A 20,490-nucleotide genomic window follows, 5' to 3' on the forward strand; every position below is an offset into this window, starting at 1 on the left:
GGAATCAGATCCAGGCCTCCTGCATACAAAGCTTGACTTAGTTCATTGAGTTGTCTTGTGGACCCTGAGGTGTTTATTCTTCAGACTGTGATCATGATGGATTGAATTGACTGGTTTTATAATGTAAAATCAGTCTTAAAATCCCAGGGCAAACTTTAGCTAGTTGTTTTTTAAAAATGATTGCTAGATTAAATTCACTAATATTTTGTTAAGTTTTTTTTCTGCCTGTGTTCACAAAGTGTTTTGTAATTGCTTGGCTTTGATATTGATGGAAAGTATCCTCTTTTATTTTCTGGATGAGATTATGATTGTTCCTTTAAATATTTGGTAGCTTTCTCTAGTAAAACCAACCATCTGTGTTTGAAGGTATTCTCTTTTCTTTCTCTCATTTTCTCTCTATCTCTCTTTCTCTCTCTCTCTCTCTCTCTGTCTCTCTCTCTCTCTCTCTCTCTCATTTCAGGGCCACTGTGGCTTTTTGCTAGGGACTTCCTTGGATGTATTCAGAGGACCATAGGTAGTACTGAGAGTTGAACCAGAAATTAATATTTCCAGCCCTGAAGATATATTCTTAGGTTTATTTATAAGTGCTATTATTTTTTCTTTTTGGGGTCACACTCGACGAATGCACAGGGGTTACTCCTGGCTCATGCACTCAGGAATTACTCCTGGCGGTTCTCGGGAGACCGTATCGGATGCTGGGAATCAAACCCGGGTTGGCCGAGTGCAAGGCAAACGCCCTACCCACTGTGCTATCACTCCAACCCCAAGTGCTATTTTTCATAACACTTGTAAGGTTATTTAAATTATGTATTTCATCTTTTTAAAAGCTTGTGTCTGCTTATTTCAGGAGTTCTGTATTAAAAGATCTAGTTGGCTTTATTCAGCCATTTCTGAATGAATAGCACCTGTTATAGAGAGTATGTGGAACATCAAAGAATTGTGTGGATTCAGAGGGTTTATTGACCAAAGTGAGTTTGGAACAAGGAAGTTAAGTGGATATTTGCACATTGGTTACAGCAGGGTTACTTATATGGAGCAAAGGGAAATCTTTGCAGACTGGGTTAAATGATTTGTGCTGAGTCGGCATGTGCTGGTTGGCAGCCTAGGCCTTCCTTTCAGGAGGAGCTGAGCTTAGCAGTTTAAGTTCAGTTTGCTGACACGAGGCTTAATAATACAAGCTACTTGTTATTGGGCCTACTCTGAACACTTTCTAACAATTACGTACTCTCCTTCCTGATTATCAGTTACTCATTTCTTTTCTTTTTCCAAGTCTTCTTGCTTGGAGCTTTATCAATTTTATTGATTTTCTTTTTTCCAAAAGAACATGTATCTAGTTTGTGTATAATTTTCAATTTTCTGGGTTTTATTTTGTTACTCCCTTTCTTCTACGTGCTTTGATTTTATTCTTTTCTAGCTTTTTTAATGCTCTAAATTACCAATTTGAGACCTGACTCATTTTTTGAAGAAAGCTTTTAATGATACACATTTCCATGTAAAAGAGATCTGCAGGGGCCAGAGTACAGTGGGTAGGGCATGTCCCTTGCATGAGGCTGACTGGTTTGCCTTATGGTCCCCTGATCATTGCCTGGTATGGCCAAAAAAATCTGCATACAATTGTCCACCAGTTGGGTGTCCTTCACTATCTCCAAGATACTGTCAGACCATACAGATGAAGGACTTTGTTTTATAATATTGCCTCCTACACTCTCTACCTCTTCATATAGCAGTTCAAAGCCCAGATGAACCACAGGTGCTTCTGACCAGCTGTTCCCAACAAGTTCCTTTTTTGTTATTGTTTTCATTTTTAGACCATAACTGATGATGGTCAAGGGCTGCTCCTGGCTCAGGGCTCCTGCATGCAGAGCATGTTCTGATCTCTTTTGCGAAGTTAAAAAATCAGTGCCTAGGAGTGGGGAAGAGTCAGACTGCAGACACTAAGGTCACATGTGTGACCTGATGACCCCGTGCCCACCCTCTTGCCCTCAGGACACAAGACGTGTTCTATTCTGCTCCAGAGTTCTCAGCGTCACATGTGCCCCCTTTCTCCTTTTAGGCTTCTCTACTGGCTGGCCCAGGGCACGTCCTCGAGGGGGCGACTTCTTTTTTTTTTTTTCCAGGGGTTTGTAGCAATACAAATTTGTTTCTTCATTTAATAAATATTTTTTACTTGCTTATAAGTGGATGGTCATGGAGAGTATCATGCATAGTGAAATGAGTCAGAAAGAGAGGGATAGATATAGAAGGACTGTACTCATTTGTGGAGTATAAAATATAACATGAGATCGATACCCAAGGACAGTAGATACAAGGGCCAGGAAGATTGCCCCATAGTTTGAAGCCTGTCTCACGAGCTGAGGGAGAAGGCAGTTGGAATAGAGAAGGGACCACTAAGAAAATGATAGTTAGAGGGATCATTCAGGATGGGAGATGTGTGCTAAAAGTACATAAAGGACCAAACATGACAGCCTCTCAGTAGCTGTATTGCAAACCTTAATGCCCAAAAGTAGAGAGAGAGTATGGGGGAAATTGTCTGCCATAGAGGCAGGGGGAGGGTGGGAAAGGGGGGTATATTGGGGAGATTGGTGGTGGGGAATATGCACTGGTGGAGGGATGGGTGTTTGATCATTGTATGACTGAAACTCAAACATGAAAAGTTTGTAACTGTATCTCACAGTGATTCAATTAAAAAAAAAATGTAAAAAAAAAATCAGTGCCTCACTTGGAGGGTGAGTTACAGAATGGTGATTTCCTAATTATAATCCCTTTTTCTTACATTAGCACAATAGTCTTATAAAGAGGCACATCCTTCATCTGATTACCCAAAAGATAACAGTTGTAATGGAGAGACAGGATAAATATTCCCTCTTTAAAAACCAGTTCTCAGAATAACTATTTGGGGGGCAAAGGGAGATAGCTCAAAGGGATGGAATGCATGCTTTCCATGCAGGAGGTGTGGACTTGATTCCCCAATTCATGCCTGCCCCCATCCCCCGCAGCAGTTTTAGCTCTGATGCACGAAGCCAGGAGTAGCCCTGGAATACCCCAAAGCATGCCCCCAAAACAAAACACACAAGAATCAAAGCAATTATTTGGTTTGGTAACATCATTATTATATATATATATTTTTTGTACTCCCCCTTCCCCCCCCCACACAGCTCCTCCTTCCCGCCTCCGCCCTATTATATTTTTTTTAATTGGTTTTGGGTCATAACAAAGGTGCATCCTTATTCCTGGCAGTTGCTCAGGGATCACTCTTAGCAGTACACCATATCTCAGTGCCAGGGATCAAACCAGGATCAGCCACATGCAAGGCAGATGCCTTAGTCTATCTGTGGGGTTTCTTTTTAGAGGGAAATAGGAGCAAAATGGCCATTGCTCAAGAATAACTAGATCTGGGGCAGAGTGGTAGTATAGCGGATATGGGACTTGCTTTTATACATGGATGACCTGGGTTCAGTCCTTGGCATCCTGTATGTTCCCCTGCCTACAGAGCCAGGAGTTACCCTTAAGCACCAATGGGTGTAGCCAAAAAGCAAAAAAATAAGAATAGCTACATTATAATTCATACTGATGGAAGAACTCAAATTCAAAACCTCAGATAAATATGACTAAGTCGCTTTAACAATTACCCTATGTCTTCTTTCAAGTGAGCTACAAAGCAAAATAGTATTTTTTTCCCCTTTAGAGTATACATTGTTTATTAGCTACCATTTTCATAAGCGTAAAATTATTTCATCTGTAATTTTTAATGAAAGGGGTGGAAACTGTTTCTGAATAACTTGTTAAAATTGCAAAATGTTATACAAATACATTTTTATTGCTTTTGAATGCTGCATAAACTTAATTAGTAATTAGAATTAAGTAGTATTTATCTTTATGCAAGAATTTTAAATGAGCTCCTAATGAAGCATACAACTAACACATAGATATTCATCTTCACATAGAGAACTGAGATTTTTTTCTATAACAAAATTACCTAATTTATAATTATTTTAGGTTATTACACTTTATGGCTTTTAAACAATCTGTGACTTTTTTAGATAATGTAATTTCATCCCAGATTTTGACATACTTGACATTGCAGTATTTCCAGAGTACTTGTCTGGGTAATTTATTATAGAATACACAGTGAGACTAGGTTCATACAAATGTGTGCTGGGAAGTGCTTAAACTACTCTGTGTTGACCAGAGACAGTACAGGAGGTAAGGCACTTGCCTTGCATGTGACCAACCCCCATTGAGTGCTCTAACACCCCAAGAGTTACCAGGGATTACTCCTAAGCACAGAGCCAGAATAGCCCTTAACCCTTGCTTGGTGTGACCCAAAAATGCAGTCAATGCTCTGAATTTGCAAATCTAGTTTTATCTTTCCTCTCATATCTCCAACTTGATCAGTGCATTGCAGCGTATCAGTGGCAGCTGTTTTTGTGCAGGGTTAGTGTTCGATCTGTGCCTTGGAAGGCAAGTCTTAGTAACTTTTCTGGCCACTCCAAGAAATGAAAACATTTTTGGGGCTGGATTGATAGCACAGGAGGTAGGGCGTTTGCCTTGGACGCAGCCGACCCGGGTTTGTTTCCCAACATCCCATATGTTCCCCTCACCACCGCCAGGAGTAATTCCTGAGTGCAGAGCCAGGAGTAACCCCTGTGCATCGCCAGGTGTGGCCCAAAAAGCAAAAAAAAAAGAAAGAAAAAAAAAGAAATAAAAACATTTTTAAGAACTAATAAACTTAATATAGGTTCAAAGGCTTCCTCCTTTTCCCTTTCAGTTCTGCTGAAAAAGTCTGCAGGGAGAAGAGAGATTTGTTTACATTCCATTTTCTTTGTTTCTTTTCCCACTTTCCCATTTTGCTTATGGTTTCCAGCCCTTCAGGATTGGGAGAGGGAAGGGTTGAATAACAAAAAAGATTCTAAGTCATTATAGTAGTAATAGCATCAGCAGATAAATTATATAGCATTTATTTTGTTTCTTGTCTTTTGTTTTTTTGAAGGGGCGGTGGATGCTGTACCTGACTGTGTTGGGGATGGAACTCAGGTTGTCCATGTATGAGACAGATGCCTTACACATTGTACTGTATGGCCTTTACTTGTCTATAAGTACCTTACCTGTATTGAGCCATTTAATCCTCAGTGTTCTCTGAGGTAGGTTAATCTAATATCCTTACTTTACTAATGAAGAAATCAAGATACAGTTAGTGGTTTGCCTAAGATCTATCACAGGGGTATAAATGGCATAACCAGAGTACTAGCCAGGCATTTTGAAGACTTCAGGGTCAGCTCTCAGCCATCCAACTACATCTCTTTTATAGCTCTGGGTGTTTGTAAGCATACTTCAATCTTGACCAGAGCTCCCTTCTGTGTTTTTCAGGTGTGACACCTATTTTCCATGAGCCTGAGACAAAGACAGTTTGCCTTAACCCCCTTCTTTGCTCAGGGGAGTCGGGTATGTTTTAGAACTCACTGCCCTCTTTAGTTGTTTTGGGGCCACATCTGGCAGTGCTTAGGGGTTACTCCTGACTCTGTTCTCAGGGATCACTCCTAGTGGGCTTCGGGAACCATATGGTGTACTGGGGATCAAACCCAGATACTTTCGTGCAAGGCAAGTGCTGTATGGCTCTGGCCCCTCAGTACCCTCTTTTAAAGAAGCTAGTTTATTGTTGGGTATAGCAGATGAATAAAAATCATGTGTACTACTCCTATTTTCTTTTTTTCACTGCTGTAAAAGGTCAGGGGCTAGAGAGGTAAAACAGTAGGGAGGGGCATTTGGCCTTGTATGTGGCCAATCTGGGTTCAATCCCTGTCATCCTAAGTGGTCTTCTGAACTCTGCCAGGAGTGATGCCTAAGTGCAGGACCAGGAGTAAGTTCTGAGTACAGCTGGATATGGTCCCCTTCCCCTCAGAAAAAAGCCAGCAGATTATATTAAGTGAGGTCTATGTAGACCAGTCCTAGCAGCCTCATATCTCATAATAACTTTTTTTTTTTCTTTTTGGGTCATACCTGGCGATGCACAGGGGTTACTCCGGGCTCATGCACTCAGAAATTACTCCTGGCAGTGCTCAGGGGCCATATGGGATTCTGGGAATCGAACCCAGGTCGGTCACATGTAAGGCGAACGCCCTACACGCTGTGCTATCACTCTAACCCATAATTATTTATCTTTTAGAAGAGTATCTAGAGCAAGTTTGTATTTGAACTGTCACTAATTGTTCAAGACTATTATTTTGGTGATCTTTCTTGGCTGTCTTTGCACAGGACTTTATGCCTTTCATTCTTTTTGTTTATCTGATGGACAAGAGTCCCATACTGATCTTTATTCCCATATTTGAATTTTCAAATTTTAATATTTATTCATCTTTTAATCTTTTCTTTTATGTAGAGTGTAATTTATGTTAATTTTAATTGTTGCAGTTTGTCCCATGCCTTTGGTAATGTACCATCTAGTGGTTTAGATATATGTAGATACTTCACCCTTACACCATAGGCCCTGACCCTTGCCCCTGCATTACTTCAACCTCCTTTTCTTGCTTCTTACCACACACTCACTTCAGAAATATTTTCTCTTAAAAAAAATCTTTTAGTAAATGTGATAAAGGCAAAGCATCTCTTTTTGGGGGAAAACACAGTTGGCTTGTTCATCTTTATTGTCTCTCTAGTACCACACTATCATTATTACTGTAGCTCTCTTTGTTTGCTTTGATTTGGTTTGGGATATTTTTTCGGGTTGGGAGGGGGCACTTGGGCAGTGTTCAGAGCTAACTCCTGGCTCTGCACTCATGGATCACTCCTGGAGGGTTTGGGGAACATGTGATGTTTGGGATCAAACCCAGGTCACTTACTTGCAAAGTTATAAGTGCCTTCCCTGCTGTACTATCTCTCCAGTCCTTGATTACTGTAGGGTGGTGTTTTTTTTAACCACCATGAGAACAGTTACAAAGCTTTCAGGTTTAAGTCTCAGTTATCACTGTATCATCACTGTCATCCCATTGCTCATCAATTTGTTTGAGCAGGCACCAGTAACGTCTCCATTGTGAGACTTGTTGTTACTGTTTTTGGCATATCCAATACACCACAGGGAGCTTGCCAGGCTCTGCCATGCGGGCGAGATACTCTTGGTAGCTTGCAGGGCTCTCCTAGAGGGACGGAGAAATCGAACTCAGGTCATCCGCGTGCAAGGCGAACGTGCTACCTGCTGCGCTATTGTTCCAGCCCACACCAATTTTTTTTTCTTTTTGGGTCACACCCAGCGATGCTCAGGGGTCACTCCTGGCTCTGTACTCAGGAATTACCCCTGGCCATGCTCAGGGGACCATAAGGGATGCTGGGGATCGAAACCGGGTCGGCCGTGTGCAAGGCAAATGCCCTACCCACTGTGCTATCACTCCAGCCCTGCCCACGCAAAATTTATAGACGCAAAAATCTATAATAAGCTTTGAAGACTACATCAGCACGTCTCTAAGGAGGAGAACCTGATCTGGGCTTGCTGAGGACCCTAACGAAAGACTCAGCAGCGCGAGAGGGCACAGGGGGCTGCCTCATGGGCAAGGAAGTGCAGTGAGGGGTAGGAAGGGGGCTGTCAGTGAAGCTCCCTCCTGTCCTGTGGGCACCCCCCGTCTGGGCACGGCTACCTTCACACTGCCAGGGGGCGCCAGCCATGCACGTGGCGACACCAGTTCAATGCCTGGCACCACGTGACACCTTGAATACCACCAAGGCAGACCCCAGGAGCATGGCCAGGTGGTGTCCAGCCTTTGCCCCTGCCCCAGCCTCCTTTCTAATTAGTCTTTACTGAAAACTTTTCATTTTGGGGGGTTGTGCCCATTCCAAGGGGGACTCTGGGGACAGTTCAGTGCCAGCATTAGCCGGGGCTGGCCACATACCAGGCAAGGGCTTGACCTCTTTGACCATCTCTGCGACCCTGAGTGGGAATATACATGTACTGAATCCAACCCGGGGATTCTAGGCACAGAAAGGATCTGACTAGAACTCCAGCGTCCTTGAAACCGCCCAGCGGGTGGCCAGAGCACCCAGGTGGGCCTCCTCCCCCGCCCCCCGGACTCAGCTAAGAATCTGGGAAACCTGAGAGTTCCAGGCGGTGGCACTGGATTCGGAGAGAGCACGGTCAGTCCCCTCCCCAGGAACACGGAACACAGAATACAGGACTGACAGACATGCCCATCCGTGCAGGTCAAACCTGGGCGAAGGGACGAAGGAACGGGCAGAGAAGGGGTTGGCCAGCGAGAAGTGAGGTCATGCCCCAGGAGCCCCTCATAGGGAAAGGCTAGGTTCAGGCAGGGCAGGGAGTCTCACTCAAGAGTGGGGCGACCTTAGGTGGAGCTCCTAAGTCTCAGTCATACAATGATCAAACACCCATCTCTTCACCGGTGCACATGTTCCACCACCAAGAACCTCAGTATATCCCCCTCCTAGCCCCCACCCTGCCTGTGTGGCAGATGATTTTCACTTTACTCTCTCTTTACTTTGATTACATTCAGTTTTCGACAGAAAACCCTCTATTATTATTTGGAATTTTCCCCCAACAATCAGACCTGCCGAAAAGGCATCATCAGATAATTTGTTTTCTGTTGCTGATAATGAAGAGCATATGATGTCACATGGCAGCAATAGTGGCCGTACAGTTTTGGAATTTTGGTATTTCAGTAATTAAGTCCAGAGGTATTTCTGCCAGCCGCCATTGCATTCCAAGATTGGTTTGTGTGCCTCTGGGATCATGGCCTTTCAGGAGCTGAGGAGCCATTTGTGGGCGACCAGTGGGGCTGGTTCCGCCCCCTCCCCATTGTGAGGTTTCCCATGCGCCTCATCACTGCAAGCTCCTGCCTCTCTGTCCTTTTGGCTCTGAAAGGTGGTGGTTGCCATGCTGCCACAAAGGGGAAAAGGCCGAGGGACAAAATCCCTTCCCCTCCCGAGGTGGCACAGGGCCGTAGCTTAGTTCACAGTCCAGGAGTATTTCTGTCAGCAGCTGCTGCGTTCCAAGATTGGTTTGTATGCCTCTGTGATCATGGACATTCAGAAGCAGAGGAGCCATTCCTGAACGTTTTTTTGTATATCAGCAAAGGCCGCATGGTTTGGAGAATAGTCCTGGTCCCCACATACCGGAGCCATGTTTGTAGAAACTCATGGTTGCTGGGATTCCTTCTGGACCAGGCGGGGAGACTGCATCTGCTTCATCTGGAGCATCCTGATGTTAAATGGCTCAGTTTGCGGTCTGGAGCATTCTCCCACATTGTGTTGCCCGCCCCTGTAGGGGTTTTTGGGGTGGAATTGGGGACCTGACCTCCTGTATGCAAAATGCACTCTCAAACTTCCCCCCTGTATTGTGTGTGTGGGGGAAGCACAAACCCTACAATGCTCAGGGGTTACTCTGGGTTCTGCACTCAGGAACTACTGACCATACGGGATGCCAGAGGTCAAACCCTCGTTGGCTTCATGCAAGGCAAATGTCCTACCTATTCTCTCTCCAGCCCCTCAACCTACCTTTTCTTTTTTTTTTCTTTTTGGATCACACCCGGCGATGCACAGGGGTTACTCCTGGTTCATGCGCTCAGGAATTCTTCTTGGCGGTGCTTGAGAGACCATACGGGATGCTGGGAATCGAACCCGGGTTGGCTGTGCGCAAGGCAAACACCCTGCCTGCTTTGCTATTGCTCCAGCCCCTACCTTTTATTTATTTATTTATTTTTGGTGTTAACAATATAAAAATTAAAATACTTTTTTTTTCCGTCTATGTGGATCACACCCAGCAATGCACAGGGGTTACTCCTGGCTCTGTACTCAGGAATTCCTCCTGGCAGTGCTTGGGGGATCATAAGGGATGCTGGGGATCGAGCTTGGGTCAGCTGGGTGCAAGGCAAACCCCCTACCTGCTGTGCTATAGCTCCAGCCCCAAGAAAATACCTACTTTCATTCATGGAACTTTCACAAAGTATCAGATGCTAGCCTAAACACTTATTACATAGGTTGTTTCACTTAATCTTTAGAACAACTTTGAGGAGTTTATAGGAGTATCATAGAATAGTTGAACTCTTGTTTATTTTTTTTTATTTTGTAGTACTGCGGATCAACACCAGGGTCTCAGAAGTGCAAAGCTGAAACTCTTTTTAGGCCAACCTGGATGCTCAGGGGTTATTATTTCTGGCTCTGTGTTAATAAATCACTTCTAACAGTGAACAAGAGAAGAGACCACATGTTGTTCTGGGAATGGAACTTGGGTTGACTGCATGCAAGGCATGCACCTTGCCTGCTGTACTATTGATGCAACCAGGTTGATGGTTTGTTTTTTTTTTTTAACTTCAGATACAATGGTTTATAAAGTTGTTCATAGTAGTTGTTTCAGGCATTCAATGTTCCATCATCAATCCCACCATTAGTGTGACATTCTCTCCACTATTATATCCAGTTTTTCACCATGTAGCAGTGTCGCACTGTTGTCCCATTGTTCATATTTGCTTGAGCAGGCACCAGTGAAATCTCCATTGTGAGATGTGTTGTTACTGTTTTTGGCATATCGAATACGCCACGGGTAGCTTGCCAGGCTCTGCAGTGTGGATGGAATACTTGCAGTATCTTTCCGGGCTCTCTGAGAAGGACAGAAGAATCGAACCAGGGTCGGCCGCATGCAAGGTGAATGCCCTACCCGCTGTGCTATCGCTTCTCAGCCTTTTGGCTAAGATCAAGTGTAGTTTCTCACCATAGGGGCACAAAATTTTAATTACTTGTTACAACATTGCATATGGAATTATTAAAATATAGTTCAGTAAAGAAAATTGGATAACATTATGTCTCACAATAGGGTTATTAAAGTCATTGTCTGAGGGTTTCCAAAGCTGTTGTTGCTAGTTGAGCCTTCTGTGTTAATTTTTGTTTATTGAACTTCTATACTGCTTTCACTTATGATTTGCTACGCTCCTACTGTGTTGTCAGTATTGTGGAATCTTGAGGTATCAGGAGGCTGCATATGTGACCACTTGCTCCAGGAGCTTCTGACTATAGGACTGGGTTGATTCTCTGACTGCCCCCTTCCTGAAGGGGCCCCAGAGTTTTCAGCCCGAAAACCAATGTGCCCATGACTTGCATCAGCGTAGGTTGGCATCTCTTTTGAGGTTAGTTGCGCGACTGGGCTGTTTTTCACATGATGGTGGCTGTGGCTGTGGGTGTGTCTGCTGGACTTGCAGCAATATTTGATTAGTGGGGAGGCTGCCTAACCCACTCTGGTTTCATCCTGAAAACCAGTGTACCTGGAGTTTCATCCGTTTGGTGTCTTGTTGTGAAGCAGTGAAGTTGGGCCATTTATATGGCAGTGTCTGTGGGGTGTGACACAGCTGCTGGGACTTCAGCAGGGCAGGAACTTGGCCTGCCCCCCTCCCAGGGTACCCCAGAGTTTTCAGCCCAAGGACCAGTGTACCTGTAAGCTGCACTGGTTTGGCATCTTTTCTGAGATTAGTCAGAAATTAGTCAGTGGAGCTGGGCTGTTTACATGATAGTGGTGGTGGGATGTGGGTTGGGTGATATTTTGGGGGTGTAGGTGGCTTTTTTTTTTTTTTTCGGTCTGGCTTTGGGCCACACCCAACAGTTCTCAGGGGCTACTCCTGGCTCTGTGCTCAGGGATCACTCGTGGTTGGGCCCAGAGGACCTTGTGGGTTGCCAGGGATTGAACTCATATTGGCCATGTATAAAAGTCCACCTACCCATTGCTGTACTGTCGCTTGGACCTGGGTGATGCGTTTTAATACATTGTCTACCTTGAACTAACTTTGTCACTACCCTCTTCCAGGTGTGTGTGTGTGTGTGTGTGTGTGTGTGTGTGTGTGTGTGTGTGTGTGTGTGTGTGTGTGTGCGTGTGTGTGTGTGTGGGGGGGGGTAGTTTGCAGGGTTTTTGTTTGTTTGGGGGTCACACTCAGCAGTGCTTAGGGATCACTCCCAGTTGACTTCAGGGGACCCTATAGGATGCCAGGAATTGAACCCAGGTTCACTGTGTGCAAGGCAAGCAACCTGCCTTTTGTATTATTGCTCCAAGTCCTCTTTCATTTTTTTTTTAATTCAACATAAGTGGCCACATGAAAAAAATCTGAATCACCTTCTGTTTTAATTATGAAACCATCAATTAATGCTTTTTTTGGTATTTTTTTTAGGACATTTCTGATTCATTTGCATCCTTGAAGAGCATCTGTGGAAGAGGAAGGAAAAGATGGGTGTGAAAACATTTACTCATAGCTCCTCTTCCCACAGCCAGGAAATGCTTGGAAAGCTAAATATGCTGCGGAATGATGGACATTTTTGTGATATCACTATCCGTGTCCAGGACAAAATCTTCCGGGCACATAAGGTGGTACTAGCAGCTTGCAGTGATTTCTTTCGCACCAAACTTGTAGGCCAAGCAGAGGATGAGAACAAGAATGTGTTGGATTTGCATCATGTTACAGTGACTGGCTTCATACCTCTTTTAGAATATGCTTACACAGCCACTCTGTCAATTAACACAGAAAATATCATTGATGTTCTAGCTGCAGCCAGCTATATGCAAATGTTTAGTGTTGCAAGCACCTGCTCAGAGTTCATGAAATCAAGCATTTTATGGAATACACCCAACAGCCAACCAGAAAAAGTCTTAGATGCTGGACAAGAAAATAACTCGAACTGCAATTTTACTTCTCGAGATGGCAGCATATCTCCAGTGTCTTCAGAGTGCAGTATGGTAGAAAGAACCATCCCTGTCTGCAGAGAATCCCGGAGAAAGCGCAAAAGCTACATTGTTATGTCTCCTGAAAGTCCTGTGAAGTGTAGCACACAAACAAGTTCTCCCCAGGTACTGAATTCTTCAGCTTCCTTCTCAGAAAATAGAAACCAGCCTGTTGACTCTTCTTTAGCTTTCCCCTGGACTTTTCCTTTCGGAATTGATAGAAGGATTCAGCCTGAAAAGGTTAAGCCGTCAGAAAACACCCGGACGTTAGAGCTACCCGGCCCGTCTGAGACAGGGAGACGAGTGGCTGATTACGTAGCGTGTGAGAGCTCGAAGACTACCTTGCCTTTGGGTACCGAAGAAGATGTCCGGGTCAAAGTAGAAAGGTTAAGTGATGAGGAGGTCCACGAGGAAGTGTCTCAGCCTGTCAGTGCATCTCAGAGCTCACTGAGCGATCAGCAGACAGTTCCTGGAAGTGAGCCAGTCCAGGAGGACCTTCTGATCAGCCCACAGTCTTCCTCTATAGGTACCATGTCTTCTGTGTTTCTCATGGTGCTTTAAGTCAGTTGAGGCATGTTTATGTGCACATTATATTTGACGTATTTTGTGGGTTCTATAGGAAAAATTAAGAAGAATAATGCATGACAATTGTAATTTTTGTAGATAACTATGACATCATAGTTTTTCTATTTTGGGAGCTACACCTGACAGTGCTCAGAGATTGCTACTGCTCTGTGTTCAGAGATTATTCCTCTGGACTCAGGGAGCCATATGGAGTGCCAGGGATAGACACTGGGTCGGCTGCATGAAAGGCAAGCACCCTACCCACTGTACTATCACTCTGGCCCCAGTTTTTCCTAATAGCTCAAGTATTGGGAAAGAAAACATTGGAAAATACTTAATGGAACTAAGGCAGATATATTTGTATATACACACAAAAAGTTGGGAACTACTCTCAATACAAAGATCCATTTAGGGACTGGGGAAATAGCTTAAGGGGTTGGGACATATTGTTAGCATGTGGGGGCCCCAGCATCATATGGGCCCCTAAAACAGCTGGAAAGAACTGAACCCCTGAGTACTACCAGGTATGACCCCCCAAAACAAAAATCAGTTGTTTTATTCTTTATTTAAATATTGAGAACTTAGCATGTTCCGTATGCCAAACATTAGGTATATGTGACGAACACATAGTCCCTGCATCTGAAGAATTAATAGTTTAATTGAAGAAGCATGTTTGTAAATCAGCAGACTTAGGGGCTATGTATATTGCCAGTGGTAGGGTATATGCCTTGAATTTGCTAAATCCTTTAGCACCTCATAACACTCCAGGTACTGCTGGCTTGGAACCTGGTGGCCACTGAACACCCCCTCAGAATATCACTGTATCACTCTATCACTGTCATCCCGTTGCTCATCGATTTGCTTGAGCGGGCACCAGTAACATCTCCATTGTGAGACTTGTTACTGTTTTTGCCATATCTAATATGCCACGGGTAGCTTGCCAGGCTTTACCGTGCAGGCGGGATACTCTCAGTAGCTTGCCAGTCTCTCCAAGAGGGACAGAGGAATCAAATCTGGGTCGGCCATGTGCAAAGCAAACGCCCTGCTGCTGTGCTATCGTTCCAGCCCATTAAATAAAAATAAGTAACTTAAACTACCTCAAAGTTAATGAACAAAGTATGATAGCTTCACAGAATAGAGCAAGTACATTCTTGAGCTCAGTAAGTACGAGTTTGCTTGGACTGAGGATTGTTCACCTTCTAAAGTTTGACAGTCTAGTGTCTCCCACTCTCATCCTCCAGGCCAGTTCAGATGGACTAATCAGGCCTTGCCCACCCTCCATTTCTCTTGTAGACAGGAGCCAACACACTGGATAGACAAATCCAAAGCATGGGGTAAGAAGGCAACAGCCCTCCAGTGTCCACAAGAGTCGAGTTTGGTGTTCATCTGAACACTGGAGCTCACACACCATGGGATCTTTAGGGTTTCTTAAGTCTTTTTTTTTTTTTTTCTTTTCACGTCATACCTGGCAATGCTCGGATTATACCTGGTGGTGCTGGGGAACCGTATGGGATGCTGGGAATTGAATCTGGATTGCCACATGCAAGGCAAACACCCTACCCACTGTGCTATCACTCCTTCTTATTAAGTCCTAAAAAGACTTTGTACATAACTTAGGCTTGTTTTAGGTGCTTTTAGCAAGGATTCTAGAAGTGGGGCTTGCTCCTGACCTGCGATATCACAAGCTGGGATGATTTATCTAGGAATGCAGACTGAAGTAACCCTCAATCAAGAATGACATTTAGTTGGAAAGGAGGGTGTTTGGTATGTCAGGATTGCACCGTGACCTGGTTTTCATATGTGCTTAACAAAGTGATGTGTTTTTTTCTTAGACCAGTGAGACCTGGTATTCTGAGATTGTTTATGTCCAAGAGAAAAAACACTAAGGCCTTGTACATATCAGGCCCAGTCCTTAAATGCTGGTGCCAGGCTAGCCCCTGAGAAAGGTAAGGGACTACCTTTCTCAAGTATGAAATGAAACACTGTCTCTAAGCATTTAGAACAGTGCCAGCACATGGCCGACTCTTAGCAGAGGGTGGCCGCCTTCATTTTTCACCACTGGAAGGGTTTTTGTGTTTTGAGCACTAAAACCATGATTAGCTGCATAGGCTGTTATACAGCATTCCTTAATCAGATGGCTCAGTATAAGCAGATTGTCTATAAATCAGCTTTACTGTGTTTTTGTTTTTTGTTTTGTTTTGTTTTGGCTTTTTGAGTCACACCCGGCGATGCTCAGGGGTTATTCCTGGCTCTGCACTCAGGAATCAACTCCTGGCAGTGCTCAGGGGACCATATGGGATGCCAGGGATTGAACCTGAGTCGGATGTCCTACTCACTGTACTGTCACTCTGGCCCCTCAGCTTTACCATTTTATAAGCTAATATTTTCTGGTGAGAATTCTTAGCCCTTAGCCATTGACAGCAAAGACATTTCATATTACAACATAAGAAATACCACTGTTGGGCCAAGGAAAGTGACTCGGAACCCAAGCACATGATTTGCACACAGAGTCCCAGGTTTACTCCCCACATGGTCTCCCAGATCCTACACTGGGAATGGTCATGAGCACTACCAAGTATAGCACCCCCACCATTGTCACCTGTTGCTTATATATTTATAAATGTGTTTGGCTAAAATTCCAGGTAATATGGTTTACTGTTAATTGTTTCAGGAAAAGATTTGGTTTTGCATATAGTTGCCTAAGTAATAGGACATAGTTTGTCTTAATGGCCACAGTACGGGTATAATTCTAAAACTGTTTTGTCTTAACACAGATTTTAAGTGGTTTTTACTTTCACTTTTTGGTGCATTCAATAGACATGATTTAAAGGAGGATGCGTTTTCATTTTGTTTTTGTTTGTTTGCTCAGGGGTCACTCCTGGCTCTGTACTCAGGAATTACTCCTGGTAGTGCTTGAGGGACCATATAGGATGCCAGGAATAGAACCCCTGTTGACTGTGTGCAAGGCAGGCACTCTACCAGCAGTAACATTGAGCTGATCCCCAGATGCTTTTTTTTTCTTTTTGGGCCACACCCAGCGATGCACAGGGGTTACTCCTGGCTCTGTGCTCAGGAATTACTCCTGGGTGCTCAGGGGATTATATGGGATGCTGGGGATCGAACCCGGGTTGGCCGAGTGCAAGGCCGCTTGCATATCCGCTTTGCTATCGCTCCAGCCCCTCCCAGGATGCTTTTTGTTTTACTTTTCATATGTTTTTATTTTGTGACCACACTCATCTGTGCTCTGGGCTTTACTGCTGGCTGCATGCTCAGGAATCTCTGCTTGTGGAGCTCAGGGGACAGACTGTATGTGGTGCTGTGGATTAAACAAGATTTGACAGACCTGCAAGGCAAGCAGTTTAACCCTTGTACTATCTCTATCATCCCCTTTGCTTGACTTTTTGTGTTCACTGTTCACTAAATTAGGGGTCTAGAAGGCAGAGGCCTTTTTTTTTTTTTTTTTTTTTAAATTTTAGGCACCATGTTTTATGATTCTGCATGTTAGGGTTTCATGCATACAGTGTTCCAGCACCACACCCTCTGCCCACCTCTCCGTTCCTTCCATCCCCCACCCAGCCTCTGCCATTGATAAGCTCAATTCTATGGTAGGTGATACTTTAGAATGTGGGAATAAATTCATTTGATACAAAACTTCTGCTAGATAACATCTTTTACTATATCTCAGTTCTTTGGATTAGGTTAGATGATGAGGGGATCCCAAGGCCACCCCTATGCCAAGGAAGCTCCTTAACCCTTGTGCTATTTATCTGACCCAGCTTAGTTCTCTTTAGATAACATTTTAAGTTAGTCTTGACAGTACTAGAATAATTGGAAGTAGAGTGGTTTTTAATTCCACTCCTCTGAGGCCTCACACTCCCCACCCGCATGTGATAGAACTTGTTTGCTGATAATTGAGTGAGATCAGCCTTTTTAGCCTGCCCATGTCTTCAGACTTTTTTTTTGCAGGTCTTAGTCTAGAAACTCGAATACTGTCTGCACTCTGAATAACTGCAGAATATTGCTAGTTATTTTTGTGTGTCCATGGTGATCAGTTCCAAATACTGGGATTTTTCCAGTTTTTATCCTAGGATAGACTGAAATGTGAGTATTCAGTTCCCTTTTCTTTAAAGAAAAATGTGAGAATGGAAAAATACTGACCAGTAAACAGTTTTTCCTAGACAAAGAGGCATTATCTGCCTCACACCCCACATCTGGGTTAAAAACAAACCAGAAGGACTTGGAGACTGAAGCTCAGGCTTTGTGTGCAGGAGGCTTGGGTTTAATTCAGGGACAACCCCTGAGCACTGAGCCTGGAACAGGCCTTGGGCACTGCTGCAGGTGGAAGGTGGGGGGGGGGCAAAAACCAAAAGAAAAGAAAGACTTGGAATAAGATAGTAAATAGGGGACATAGAGGAAAGACATAAATGTCTTTCACAGTTAGTGAAAGAGCCATATGGGCCTTGATGTACCCCCACTCTGTTGTGACACTGGAAGTGACACCGCTCCATGACCAGCTGCAATGCCTAGCCCGAACCATCCAGAGTTCTCCCTAGCCCTTCACTGGAGTCCCTGAGCCTGAGACGCGTGGGGGCAAGAGGGGCCATCCCTTCCTTCACAGTTGATGAAGAAGAGAGAAAGAAAGAAGTGAAGCTGGTGTGTTGTGCATTTGAGGTTGAATGTCATACATGCTTGGTCTCCAAAAATACTTAGAGCTCTAAGTGGAAGAGCCTTCATGATTACATCAGTCACCTAGAAACAAAAAACTGGATTTACCTTCTCCCCCCGCATGAGGGCCTCCCACTCCAGCTTTGCAGCCTGACTGTGATATGCTTGGTAATGTAATGGTGCTGGGGACCCCAGGGCCACACCCGACAGTACTCAGGGGCCACACTGTGCTAGGGCTGAACCCTGGGGCTCTGCTTGCAGTACATGCACTCTGTCCCCTGAGGCTTCCAGAAGTGATCTTTGAGCTCAGAACCAGGAGTAAGCCCTAAGTGTCCCCCAGATAAACCCCCAATCCCCAGAAAAACAAAAAAAAACCCTAACATTTCACAAGAGGATTCGGTATAAATAAGAAATGATGGGGCTGGAGAGATAGTACAAGGGTTTAAGTAAATGCTTACCTTGCACACAGCTGACATCAATTTGATCCCTTGCACCACTTATGTCCCCCAATCAATACCAGAAGTGATCCCTGAGCATTGCCGGGTATGAGCCAACTGCTCCCACCCCAGTGCGCATGTGCACACCCTGTTGGTAGTAAGGAAAGTAAACACAAAGCACAATATTGCTAGAGACCAAGAGATTGGTATTATTTTAAAAATCCACCAATATCAAGTTTTATAATGTGAAACCATCTTATTTGGTTTTGGGCTACACCCAACTGTGCTCAGGGCCTACTCTTGGTTCTGTGCTCAGATATCGCTCTTCTTGGGGCTTATGGGATGTGAACCTGGGTTGGCCACACACAAGTCAAGTGTAGTAATGCACGTTTTTAGTGCAGTCACTTTGGGAAAAGAGTTTAGTACTTTCTAATAAAGTCAGAGATATTATATATAGATACATGATCCCAGCAGTTAGCTTCTAAATCGAAACACCGTAGAAGAAAGCCTGTGTATTCACAGCATTTAGGATGAGGATGGCAGAGTTTCCCTGCAGGGGCATGAAAGTGAATGTTTCAAATGTTATTGCCATGTCATCTATCACAGCCACGATTCTACTCTGCTGTCACAGTGGAAAGTATCCTTTGATGACATGTGCCTGTACTTCAACAAGACTCCAACACTAGCTGGGGAGGTGACTCGGGGTTGGAGCCCACATTTTATATTTGAGAGCCCCAGACTCATTCCCCAACACCACTGGGAATGCCTCCCCTCAACCCCAAAAAAACCAACCTCCAGTTTATGGGAACATGTACTTAAGAGAAAACTTTAAGGACTGGAGAGGTAGTGTAGTGGGTAGGGTGCTTTTGTTTTCTAAATTTATGTTTGTTTATTATTTTTGGCTTTTTGTGTCATACCCAGCGATGCTCTGGGGTTACTCCTGGCTCTGCACTCAGTCAGGAATTACTCCTCGTGGTGCTCAGGGATGCTGGGGATCGAACCTCGGTTGGCTTTGTGCAAGGCAAACCCACTGTACTATCACTCTGGCTCAGGGTACTTTTCTTTCACATAGCTGGCCCAAGTTCTATCCCTGGCACCCCATATGGTCCTCTGAGACCACAAGGAGTGATTCCTGAGCACAGAGCCAAGAGTAACTTCCAAGCATCACTGGGTGTGGCCCGAAAACCAAAGAGGTAGGGTGGTATAGAGATGAAATTTAAGAGGAAAGGGACAAGAAAAAGAAAATGACCAAGGTAAAAGACAGAATGACCTTACCTCTTGGAAGGACCGAAGAGTAAGTGGGCTGATGTGTCTAGTAGGACTAACATGGAGGTGAGGTGGCACATGATTTAGTCTCAGATCTGTTTCTCTATCTCGGGCTTTGCTCCTGGCTCTGCTCAGGGGTCAAGGAAGAACCTTTCAGCCCTGTGCTGTATTCCTTCCCCTCCCCATACTCCCAAATAAGGTAGGTTTTGGTTTTGGGGCCATACTCCTGACCCTGCACTCAAGATCACAGCTTGGGGACCACATGGGGTGCCAGGGATTAAACCTGTGTCGGCCACATGCAAGGCAAGTGCCCTACTCACTGTACCCACTGCTCCAGCCCCTAAAATAAGTTTTAAAAGCTAGAAAGTTTTAGTGGCAAGGAGAATACTTATATGTGGGGTGGGGGCCACATCTGGCACTACTGAAGGCTACTCCTGGCTCTCCACTTGGGGGGTGCTCCCTGAAGTGCTGAGGGACTATGGACCAGGGATCAAACCAAAGTGACTGCTTGCAAGGCAAGCACCTTAACCTGTCTCTGCTGCCATAACTTCTGTAGATAGCTTTTAGATGGTGAGAATATATTACATGCTGTGCATGCAGAAACCTGGGTTCAGTCCCTACATTAAATGCGTCTCCTGAGCTCTGCTTAGCCTTGTACCCCTCCTCCCCCACTTTTTAAAAAAATTTTGCTGTATCCTTGAATGGTCATAACTTTTAAAAGTTTTTTTTTTTTTATTTTTGGGTCAGACCCAGCGTTGCACAGGGGTTACTCCTGGCTCATGCACTCAGGAATTACTCCTGACGGTGCTCGGGGGACCATATGGGATCCTGGGGATCGAACCTGGGTCGGCCGCATGCAAGGCA

General features: G+C 44.5%; 1 protein-coding gene and 1 pseudogene across 8 annotated transcripts in view; both read left to right on the plus strand.

Moving 5' to 3' along the window:
• The window catches only part of ZBTB44 (zinc finger and BTB domain containing 44), a 69,114-nt gene that overhangs the window by 27,297 nt on the left and 21,327 nt on the right, over nucleotides 1-20,490 (plus strand). For all 8 annotated transcript variants that reach the window (XM_055130222.1, XM_055130223.1, XM_055130224.1 and 5 more), the window contains exon 2: nucleotides 12,147-13,220. In XM_055130222.1, coding sequence (XP_054986197.1) covers nucleotides 12,203-13,220 — 1,018 coding nt within the window. In that variant the 5' untranslated portion in view covers nucleotides 12,147-12,202. The remainder of the gene's footprint in view (nucleotides 1-12,146; nucleotides 13,221-20,490) is intronic.
• LOC129403742 (U2 spliceosomal RNA) lies at nucleotides 10,662-10,758 on the plus strand (annotated as a pseudogene).

The sequence above is a fragment of the Sorex araneus genome, chromosome 3 (assembly GCF_027595985.1).
Source record: "Sorex araneus isolate mSorAra2 chromosome 3, mSorAra2.pri, whole genome shotgun sequence".
Lineage (NCBI taxonomy): Eukaryota > Metazoa > Chordata > Mammalia > Eulipotyphla > Soricidae > Sorex > Sorex araneus.